Source organism: Colletes latitarsis, chromosome 1 (genome assembly GCF_051014445.1).
Source record: "Colletes latitarsis isolate SP2378_abdomen chromosome 1, iyColLati1, whole genome shotgun sequence".
Lineage (NCBI taxonomy): Eukaryota > Metazoa > Arthropoda > Insecta > Hymenoptera > Colletidae > Colletes > Colletes latitarsis.
Window position 1 is genome coordinate 54,995,311 of NC_135134.1, and position 11,655 is coordinate 55,006,965.

Sequence of the window (11,655 nt, forward strand, 5' to 3'; positions counted from 1 at the left end):
GAACAACCCCTTGCGAAATTGTATGCTGACGGAAACCGTAACGAGGATCCATCGATATCGAAGCAATCGTACAATTTTCCAGATGTCGCGCAATTTGTAACGATTTGAAAAAAAAACCCACACACGAGCCTACGTGGTTACCCGAGCAATAATATTTAACCCTGGAAAGACCAATCCACGAGCCGTCACGTACCAGACCAAGCAGGGGACACGTCGAGCCCACCCACGCCTTCCACATTTCTGATTGGAAAACGATCTTTAACGCGTTCTCAGCCGCGTGGGTCGCGTACGGAGCTCGGTTGAACTCGAAACAAAAATATTCGAAATAACAGGTTCTGTACAGTTCGAGTAAAATAGTATTTTAAAGAAGAAATGAAATTTTAAGCAGTGGTTCCTAAATGAGAAGGGCTAAATGAATGAACCAAATGTTAAACGTTTGGATAAGTCGCTCGTGCAATCGTCTTTGTAAATATTATCCGTGGCTGGAGGAATAAGTGACTGCATATAGACGGTGGAAAGATCAAATGTTTGAATACTATGTGTAACTTTTGATATTATTGTTATCGAAGGTCATTAACACCTGTTCTAGCCTGCAGTCAGAGCACTATCTAATCCTGAGTTCAAGGTTTAAGTATCACGTTAGGAGACCACGCGCCAACTAAATTGAGCCTGATATTTCAGAGCTACAAACAGAATGTCCATCTCAAAATCTTAATGAAATTATCAATCTTCTGTAGTTTAAACCTCCGATTTTAACGTTTCGATTCGAATCCGAGCCCTTTTCCGAACATGTCAATTATTTACTAGATTATAATAAATGAGAGTCAATGAATATCGGTTAATCTATCCACGCGTTTCATCGTGTATTGTACACGCTCTACGTGTAACAAATAATCTGATTACATCGCAAGAGTGTACCAATATTATCGACTATTAGTACTGCTACTCCAATGTTTCAAACATAAAATTGATTTCAATTTGGACAGCGCAATATTTTTAACAGAACGTATTTCTACGGTCAACGCGCGGTGGTCTAAACTAAAATAACTTTGCTTCTAAGGAGGTCTCGAAAAAGAGGAACGAAACTTCCGTTTAAAATGCTTTTTCTCGGTTTACCGGAAGTGCCTGAAGAATCGCGATCATGGTTATATGGGACACCCTAATGTCACGGTCTATGAGATGGCTAACCAACCCTTTATATTTATACTCGATTAATCTTCCGGATTAAACAATTTATTTCTCCTTTTACATACAGAATTTCTAAATAATTGATTATTAACCCACTTAATTTTTAATCGTGCTAATCAACCTTGCACGTATAATAAATTAAACAGTTCCTTTCCTATGGCCTTTACCTACGTTAACAAGATACGGAGTTCCTAAATAGTCAACCAATCGATTACTAATCATACTCGAACGTAACTTCCAATGGTCAGAATTGGATCTTTATGTCCAGCAGAACCATTGTCGTCAAACGTTGTTACGATGAAATCTTATTAGGATTCGTCCTACATCTTCAGCTTTCTTTGACGAAAATAAATACACCGGCGATGTAATTGAGATATTTGTATAGATCGTATCGATTATGTTAGCCATATACGCGCCTATATAGGCGGGAATGCGCGCAGGGAACCTGCTCGAAATTCGCGAGAGTCCGCTACGAACCATAAAAGTCAGTGGGTGTGCGAATTGTATGAGCAATCAAGATACGATTGTGAGACGACCAAATCAAATAAAATCTGCCGGCAGGCGATCAAAATCATGAATAATGTATTACGCGCGTAACAATTTCTTGAAATAAAACTGATCGAATTAAGCCTTCTACCGATCGCAGAAACATAACTTCGTATGGGTATGGTTTTAGCGACTATCTAGAAACTCTGAAACTTTTAATAGTTGAAAATGGATAAAATGTATAAGAAAATAAATACCACATAATTCTCGATCCTACGTAACTCGATGACTCAAAGTACATTGATACTAGTTAATACCATGCTTGCGTAGTATACCAGTATCATCTTCTAATCTCATTATAGCCCAAATAATTCTAGTATAGCCCATCTAATTCTAGTCTAACGATAATGTGTCAAGCACAGTAAATAAGAATAGATTTTAATACAATAGTTTGAGATCCAAGATAACCAAAGTTTGCATGGGTCTGAACGGACCCATGGTCCACTGGGCAAAGGTTAAATCGGTGTGTGACGCTAAACGAGTTTCACGAATGGTAATTAGGTATGAATCGGTCGTGTCGAACAAATAGTGAAACGCGTGAACACGAAACAAGGCTGAACGATATTCTAGCGGGAACGTGCCAAAGGGATACAACGCGTTCCTCGTTTGCATTAATTATCAATTGCTAAAAAGCTCTGTCTCATCGTTTAACAAACCCGACGAGCATTGTTTAGCGTGATTAATTGTGCAGGAACGCAACAAAAGCCGATTCAATGATACACGGTCCGGTAATGTAAGCGTGATAAACGATACGCAGGATAACAACGATTGTGCACAGGTCCTATTTTCCTCGAAAATATCATATCAGAGGGAAAGAATGAAATATCGATGTTAACCGCAGCATGTTAGAAAGGACGCGAATTTCGAATCGATTGCCATTCGTACCGTGGTACGTAAAGAAACCAAGCAAAGAGCGTAGAGGGATTATTATAATTTTAAAACGAACTATAGCACACATCCAACGTAAACGATACTGAGGTTACGTTACGTCAACTGTGACAAAAGCATCGGGCTTCGTGTGTAAAGTCACGATCGACTTTACGAGTTTCAGTATATTACGAGAAACTTGCGTGTATTAATAAACGTTAATCGTTCGATACCCTACTGATCTAAATATAAAATTAAAACTGTAGAAACTGTTACGCAATTTATGCAACTCGGTTCACTGTACTCCGTATCGTGACTCTTACTTAAATATAAATAACTCGGCAGCAAGGATTATCATCAATCCGCAGCTTCTTTACGGATTATACGCGGTCAAATTAAATCTCGATGTATCCTCGGAAAAATCTCTTTTAATTCGTTGTCAGATAATTCTCGAATCTTCCCAATTTAAATGTAAATTAATGAATGTAACCCGTTCTATCGTGCTTCTGGCATTCACAATCTCCACTGACAAGTATTATAATAGCCTTCGTCTCTTTTTTCTGGCGTTTAAGCTTCTTTGATAAAAAATTACTTGAAATTCCAGATGATCTACGCGATCCAACGAAGCTAAGATTTAAGTTATCACGACTTACACCACGGTAGACTATTCAATTATATATATGAAACAAAGTGATACAACGATTGTGTTATTAATGCAAAAATACTACGTGCAATTTTTTCCTGGCAAAAAAAGACCATAAAGTAAACACGCTAGAACATAAATTACGCTCACAAAAGTAGAATCTCATTGCGAGAAAAAAGTAAATTATCATCGAGACGCCTAAGTCCAACGCGTAATCTAATCACATCAACTTTATCTACCTATCTGCGATCCGGCGACCAAAATACTTTACGTTTCGAAAGCTCACGTGGTCGTGGCTCTACGTGATGGCTCGATAATCGGGATACGTCGAAAAAGACAGAGATAAAAAAGGAACGCCGCACGGTTACTCAACTAATTAGCCAATTTCCTTGCTCCGTGTTCGCAAGGACTCTCGCGAGCGCTCTCCGCTTGAAAGCGAACGGATAATCCACCAGGCGGAAAAACTCGAAACCACTTCCACTTTATCAGTTACTTATGTAAATTTGCCCACCAAACGCTGCTATGTACATATATTTAGAGCAAGGTTAGGCATAGACGGTCTTCTCTCGACTCGAAAACGGCGCATTTTCGCACGACGATAAAAACACTGGCAACACGTGCAATACCATTCTGCGGTGGCGCGAAATTCCTTGCATTAAAAGGCTAAAATTCTTTATAGCTTACAAAAAGATACTAAGAGAACCGCTAGCTCGAATAACTATGTCGCTCGGTATCCCATCATGCTTGAAGAGCTCAAATGTTACGTAATATAGAGATTCAATAAAAATACTGCTATATCAAATATCTAATATTCCTTTCACTCGTAATATTCGATTAATATATAGTTATGGAATTAACAGGTTCTTCGGTCTGAGAGTGTTTCCGTAACCTCGGTTACGTTCGCGGTTAGGCTGAATTCATTCAGAGTCTTATTAGATTTACTAACGAGAAAATACTTGCGCGAGAGAAAGTAGACACTTGATGAAAATCAATTGAAAAGGAAACTGGAGAAACTTGCTCTTCGTGACGTGAGATCGTGGGATACATAAATATTCGATTATCTTTAAAACGCAGTTGCTTGGACCCGTTACGAATTCCACTGATTTACAAAAATTGGTGAACATACGTCCAAAGTTAATTATATCTCTGGATAATTTTTTCACAGTATTTCCGTTTGCATATTCGAACAATGCCTGACTCTGGTTAACGCAATAATTTTAAAGGATGCTTGTTGGTACCGAGGTTGCAACATTCTGAAAGAGAATACTGCGCTCGCCTATTAGGCCAGGAATCTCTACAAAATTCAGCATATTTGCTGAAATTCCTGTTCCTTTGTGCTCCCTCTGTAGACCGTGTCCGCCAATGACACTAATTAATTCAGGATGAGAGAGAGTCGAGCAAACGTTTGCTGGCGCATCCGCGCGTCTCAATCGTCCGGCGACGGAGGATCGATGGAAAACGACTCCAATCGGTATCGTCGACTAATTCTCAGGGCAGAGATCGAAAAAGCGCGCTCGTAACTCGGTGCAACGTGCACCAATGACGGCCGACATTAATCGCCGCCACGTGTTACGTATTTGTCTTCGGGTAGTTCGGGAACAAGCTGCCTTTGCCCGCGTCCGTTCGCACGCTGGAGCTTCGGAGGCAATTTAACCCGAAATCTTAACGAGCCTCGTCGACATGTTCAAACGACACGCAGTGTGTTACGAGCACCGAAAAATTCCACGAAAAATCGGCATCGTTTTTCACCACAAAATCGGCGAAGAATGCTTCCAACAGCAAACTTTGATTTCTTTATTTATTGCTTGTTTTAATTCGGCTCGCATCTTCAAAAACTTCTACTACCTTTATCAACGTTCTTCTTTTTACCGGTACACCGTGTTATCTTCCGTAGAAATGTGAAAAAAATTTGTTTAGAAAACTCCCTCGCGTCTCTAATACTTCTCAAGATAGCACCACAGGGATATAACTTTGTAGGGTAGTTTCACTCCTGAAACTTGACTTACCGGAGCTACGAAAAAATACGCCCCCTCATTATTAACTACTCTGAAAACCTGCAAAGTTTCGTCAAAATCAGGGGGAGGGGGGACATTTCACAAATGTTCTTTGCGAGTTCGAGGTGTTTAAGAGAGTCGAAATTATGCAGCGGGAACTCGAGGTCCTACGAATCGTTTTCGGAACTAGTGCTCAAAGAGAAAATAATAATAGAGCAGTTGGAAAGCATTTTAAAGTATTCGACGATTATAGAAAAGTGTAAGAAGCACTGAACCAGATCTATGTTAATTTTGAATGCTTTTGTGGTTCGATGACTAGCGACGGAATTTTTAACGACGCACGCTGATAAGCGTGTTTTTTCTACGTGGCGTCCGCTATGGCCACCTTTCGCGACGGAAATCCCGCGAGAAATAAGGACAATATCTGCAGCGCAATTTCTCGACGCGTAAAACAAACATTTTCCGCCGCGGAATGCACGATCCCAGGCAATAAAAACGCGACTCGCGATTGTTCGTTTTCACGCGACATAAAATCGGAACCTTCAAAGTAGAAACCAACAACCAAAACTAACGATTTCTATTCCACGGCAATTATCACCGTGAAAATTTAATTGCGGAGATGGACAAAATTTGATTCGAGTAATAGATAATGAATGAAAACGACCTACGGTAATTAATTCCTGACGTTTATTCGATTGAACGTTTAAATTTGTATTACTTCGCTGTTGAATATTCCATTCTATAATTCAATATTTAGTTATAGCAGAGTTAACTCGCAATTGACAGCCAAATCGCTAATCCAACACCTAAGTGAACGATAAATTTTACACGACGTTGTTTTAACACAATACTTGGACACGAACAAAGGCAAAACAAACGCAAACTACACGTCCAGATTGTGTGTCGACCACGTGTATTACATAACCTTACATAATCGGTTTTATAACATTGAACTATTCTTATTGATGGAGACGATATTGCGAAGCATATAAAAAATCAATATACTTACAAATAACTGTACAAAGATAGGCTTTTATGCGATTGTGTGACACGAAAATGGACCTTAAAATTCTAGTTTTTCTCGTACGCATATATTCCTCCGATCGGAATACAATTCTCTGTCGACCTCGACGATATCAAGAGATATGCATGCACGCGGTAAAAACCAATTAGTCGTTAAAATACGGCAATGGCCAGGAGCGAGACCAACTCGGAGCGTAAAAAGGCGCAAAAGAAATTACGACCAAATAAAGAATCTCTTTTCGTAGGCAAACCACGAATGAAGACACAATCGTAAAACGAATTGGTGGCAATAAAATGCTATGCTTTAAATTTTCCTACGTAACTGTGTAACCATGCAATACTTAACGTTGCTGTTTGTAATGTAACGAAATTGCTGTAGAATGGTATGGTATACAATTGAACTGGTAATAAACAGGATGAAAACGGAGTTCCATAAACGCGGTAATACCACAATTACGTTGTTGAATATGAATTTTAGTATTCATAATGCGGATTTCAATGTGCTACAGATATTTAATTTGACTACGATCGTTAAGCACCTAACAATTCTTAACAGTACGTTAGGTGCTGCGTTTAAATTACGTGCTAGTATAGCACCAACACGATACTAATTTAGAAACGGAGTAACAGTAATATTACACTGTTAATGTCGCTCCAAAATAGCATAACACTGCCATGGAACTTGTAGAACTGATACTATTAATATAAACAACGACATAGTACTCGTAAAATAGTAGTTTTGCAGCAATACAGTAATTCTATAGTATCAATATAGTATTATAATTTAAATTCCACAATGATAATATAATAGTAAGGTATCAATACGATCGTAGCACATCATTCGAACAGTACTAGTAGTATAGTATTGCTGTAGTGTCGTCATAGAGCAATTTACTACCGATATGGTAATAATATATCGACACAGTGCTAGAATACCAATGTTACAGTGTATGTCCAACACCAACATATCACTGGCATACCGAAACGAAAGGAATTACGAGCGAATGGGTATCTGTTTTCCTACACGATACGTGCGCGAAGTTTCAGCCGTAAAGCAAACTGCGAGCAGTGAAAACACTGTACGTTGAATTACGACAGATAAACCGGTCGAAATTGTTCAACGTCCGTCGCAATTTCGAAAATCATTTCGAACGGGTCAACTCATGATAGGACGAGTACGTGTCCGTAAAAGTGTCGTAACGTTCGAGGAAACATTAGCGTTTAAAGTTGACTAGAAACGTACGCTAAAGAACCGTCAACGATTCGCAACGTTCTCGGTTTTGATCAACTCGGATCGTATCGCACGCGATCGATAACATACATAAAGATATTTCACAGTGTGCTCGCGGTGCATCGAGGATCCGGTTTGACAGTTCGGGTTGACAGATTTGGACCGATGCTCCAAAATCGGCGGGAATGATCGTGAAACGCACGGCCGGCTCGCGCGACATATATATGAAAATTCATGGTTACTCACCAGGTGAAGCACGGTGTTGACAACTTCCCGATTCGACACCTGTCCCACTTCGATCAGCCCGATCAGCACGGCGAATTTCAGGCCGTCGTTCATCGCCATCGCCACCACCTCCTCGGGCCGTTTAATGTCACTGAACGGTGGACTTTTCATGTCCGCCATCGCGACGCTAATCTAAACTGGCAACACGTTTTCTCCGCGAGGAGAATCTACGATAGTTTACACAAAGATCGTCTTATGTACGAGAGCTTTTCCCCGTCACATGATAATACAACACAAATTGATCTGCCATGTTAGAAAGTAGACACTGTTATGAGGAGCCTGCCAGCGAGGCAGCGCGAAAGACCCTAGCATCACCCATGCAGTACCGCCATTAACTGAGCCGCTAAGTTCCCACTAGCGACAAGTACGCCGTGCCTGGTGGGGGTAGCGGGGTTTACGAACTACCGCTCGGGACTATTCGATTAATTCAATACTGGAATATTTTATAAATATTCCAATACTACTAATAAACTTTGGATATTACAATATTCGATCATTACTATTCGGAGTAGACGAAAAATTAAAGTTTTATTCTTGTTTGCTCTTCGATATCCAATGGTAAATGGCGAAAACAAAGAAAGTTTCTTGACCCTTAGAGCAATGCGTTTATTTTGAAATTAATTCTACGACTCAAAAGTATGTATTCAGTCATCCTTGAGGAATTAAATATTCCAAGAAATTATTATTTATAATAATTACAAAGACTCGATCAGTTATTTACCTTACACCGTCTGCTACAATGCAAATACAAAAAGATGAAATGAAAATTTTAATAGGATACGAATGTGAATTATTTTCCCGGCGAAATTGCACAGGGTATTTGTAAATATTTTATGTTTCGTTACTCGTGTAGATATAATCGATAATAATCCTACTGATTCATCGCAGTCATTCCATTTAGTGAATGGTCATTTCTAAATTACATTGCTTCATTTATTTGTACGCGAAATGTATGAAGTTTATACTATATGAACAGACACTCGTTTTTACGTGAAACGTAGTAACATCTTCGACTTACACACGTATATTATGAATCATAAAATTATGAGGCACGTATCTGTTGTACTACAGAGAACCATAGTATGAGTAAACGCACGCGTCACTAGTAGTAAAAATGGCGGCGGCGGATGTTGAGCGTACCAAGGTACGTGTCGTTTTACTTAAATTTTACATCTATGTTACGTTGCTTCTGACCGTTTTTCTTACTGAGAAGGACTGTTCGAATGTCCTTCCTCGTATGCAAGTATAAACCTAAGCGACCGTTGATGTATGTGTAGTGTTTACAGCCTGAAGGGCGTTGGTTGTTTCTTGTGTCACAACAGTACTGTCGATGAAGCGTTGTCGCTCCATTTATAGACAGTACTGTTACAATTCGGTCAAGTCACTGCTCGTAACATTTATGGCTAATTGGTACTTACAGTTGGAGTCCTCGTTCCGTAATTTAAAATTATCTGGTCATGTTGGATTTGACAGTCTTCCAGACCAATTGGTGAATAAATCTGTTCAAAATGGATTTGTGTTCAATATCCTCTGTATCGGTATGGGAAATACTTTGTCATCTAATCGTGTGTACGTTACAGACTTTTGCATGTAGTTATTATAATTAAATATTGTTACAACAGGGGAGACTGGACTTGGAAAGTCTACTCTCATGGATTCCCTTTTTAATACAAACTTCGAATCTACTCCAAGTACACATAATCTTCCTTCTGTAAAACTTAAAGCACATACATATGAATTACAAGAGAGCAACGTTAGGCTAAAGCTTACTATAGTAGACACAGTTGGGTATGGGGATCAGATTAATAAGGAAGATAGTTTCAAAGCAGTTGTTGATTACATAGATGCTCAGTTTGAAGCATATTTGCAAGAAGAGTTGAAAATAAAGCGCTCTCTAGCAACTTATCATGATAGTCGTATTCATGTTTGCCTGTATTTCATTTGTCCTACTGGTCATGGATTAAAGTCCATTGATCTTGTCTGTATGAAAAAATTAGACACAAAAGTCAACATCATTCCAATTATTGCTAAAGCTGACACGATATCGAAAACAGAATTACAAAAGTTCAAGGTATGTTGAAAATACTATATTACATTTTTAACTTTGTGATTACCATTTAATGTTTTTTCCATTTCAGAGCAAAATTATATCTGAACTACAAAATAACGGAGTTCATATTTATCAATTTCCTACCGGCGACGAGAGCGTGGCCGAAGTAAATTGTAGTATGAATGCTCATGTACCTTTTGCAGTAGTTGGTAGCACTGATTTTGTTCGAGTTGGAAACAAAATTATGCGCTCCCGACAGTATCCGTGGGGTACAGTACAAGTAGAAAATGAATCCCATTGCGATTTCGTTAAATTGCGCGAAATGTTAATACGAACAAATATGGAAGATATGAGGGAAAAAACGCACTGCCGTCATTATGAACTCTATCGTAAAAAGCGGTTAGAACAGGTAATTGTTTCTGCAAGGTACTAATTCTAAAGGGTTTCAAAATGCTACTATCAATCTTCAATTTCTTGCTCTTAGATGGGATTTAGCGATGTTGATAGTGAAAATAAACCAGTTAGTTTTCAACAGACCTGCGAAGCAAAGAGATCCATCCATTTGCAAGAGCTCCAACAGAAGGAGGATGAAATGCGGCAGATGTTCGTGGTACGCGTCAAAGAGAAGGAAGCTGAATTAAAAGAAGCAGAAAAAGAGGTATGAACATATTACGTTATGAACGTCGGATATTTCAGGTTTCTCTTTTTTTTAATAAGTTTGTTCGCGTACGTATCTTTCAGTTGCATAATAAATTCGATAAACTGAAAAAAGATCACACGGAAGAAAAGAAAAAGGTGGAAGAGAGCAGAAAGAAGCTTGAAGATGATATTTTAGAATTGAACAGACGCAAAATGCAATTCACTCAACAACTGCAACATCATACCCTAACATTAGGAAAGAGCAAGAAAAGATAAAACGTTCGCCATTGACCATACATTTGTAACAAATAAATTACGACGCCACACATACATTCTAACTACACGTAACCGAGTATTATTATTTTAATTACTTGATACTTGACTGCTGAAGTTGATTATTAAGTTATCCAAAGTTTACGAGCGCTGTAACTTTTATCGTCTTCTTATATCAATTATATATAATTATAGGTTTTACTTACGTCAGACTGATTATCATAACAGTGATGTTTACCAAACTTAATTTACTTTTTGTATTAACATATGCACCTTAAGAAAAATAAAAATATATTTGTTACTTATAAATCCGTTTGCTTTTAAATTCCACCGAGAATTTTCATTTTTACGAATATAAACACGATTACGGCTATCCCGTAATTTATCGAGAAGATTCATAATTAAATATTTTATTGTTCAACAAAATATAACAATTAACACAATAGTATCGTACTTAAGTAAACCTAACGTTATTAGCCATACGTGTTACATGAAGTATACGAAATGATTATAACCTAGGTTTTACGAAAGCATGTTTTGATTACAAACATTAAGCGAGAACTGAAAATAGGATATGCAGTATGATCGTATCACAAAACTCAAAAAAATAAATTCAACATGGCTATCGTATGATGAAATATTAATAAACTTTTGTAGGTTTAATATTTTACTTTGTAACAAAAGTAGCAGCATTACGTAAACTATTGCTTCAAGGATAGTGATACACGATAGCAACTTATAAATGCTTTACGAAATTCGTAAAAATTAACTTTCGTTTTACGAGGAAAATATTTTCAATACTCTGCGTGGAAGAAAGCAGGTACAAAATAACTTAATCAAACTATATCGACAGACTTATCGAGTAATACGTTTACAATAATATAATATGGCGGAATTGTTTCATTCGCGCGTAGCA

At 38.1% G+C, this 11,655-nt stretch overlaps 2 protein-coding genes across 10 annotated transcripts in view; one reads left to right on the plus strand and one right to left on the minus strand.

Moving 5' to 3' along the window:
* Rg (A kinase anchor protein rugose) overlaps nt 1–8,102 on the minus strand; it is a 341,646-nt gene extending 333,544 nt beyond the window's left edge. For 5 of the 7 annotated variants that reach the window (XM_076772516.1, XM_076772567.1, XM_076772499.1 and 2 more), the window contains exon 1: nt 7,739–8,102. In XM_076772516.1, the coding sequence (XP_076628631.1) occupies nt 7,739–7,897 (159 nt within the window). In that variant the 5' untranslated portion in view covers nt 7,898–8,102. The remainder of the gene's footprint in view (nt 1–7,738) is intronic. The other 2 variants (XM_076772576.1, XM_076772558.1) reach the window with 1 other exon arrangement.
* Nucleotides 8,103–8,846: 744 nt separating this feature from the next.
* On the plus strand, nt 8,847–11,053 carry Septin2 (septin 2). 3 transcript variants are annotated; one of them, XM_076774802.1, is made up of 6 exons: nt 8,847–8,921; nt 9,198–9,315; nt 9,400–9,848; nt 9,916–10,236; nt 10,363–10,485; nt 10,545–11,053. In XM_076774802.1, exons 1-6 carry the CDS (start codon nt 8,892–8,894, stop codon nt 10,740–10,742), a joined length of 1,239 nt encoding a protein of 412 aa, XP_076630917.1. In that variant the 5' UTR covers nt 8,847–8,891; the 3' UTR covers nt 10,743–11,053. The 3 variants fall into 3 exon arrangements, with proteins under 3 accessions (XP_076630917.1, XP_076630744.1, XP_076630825.1); XM_076774629.1 differs by having other exon boundaries at nt 8,854–8,921; nt 10,312–10,485; nt 10,545–11,052; XM_076774710.1 differs by having other exon boundaries at nt 8,862–8,921; nt 10,312–10,485; nt 10,569–11,050.
* Nucleotides 11,054–11,655: the final 602 nt, after the last annotated feature.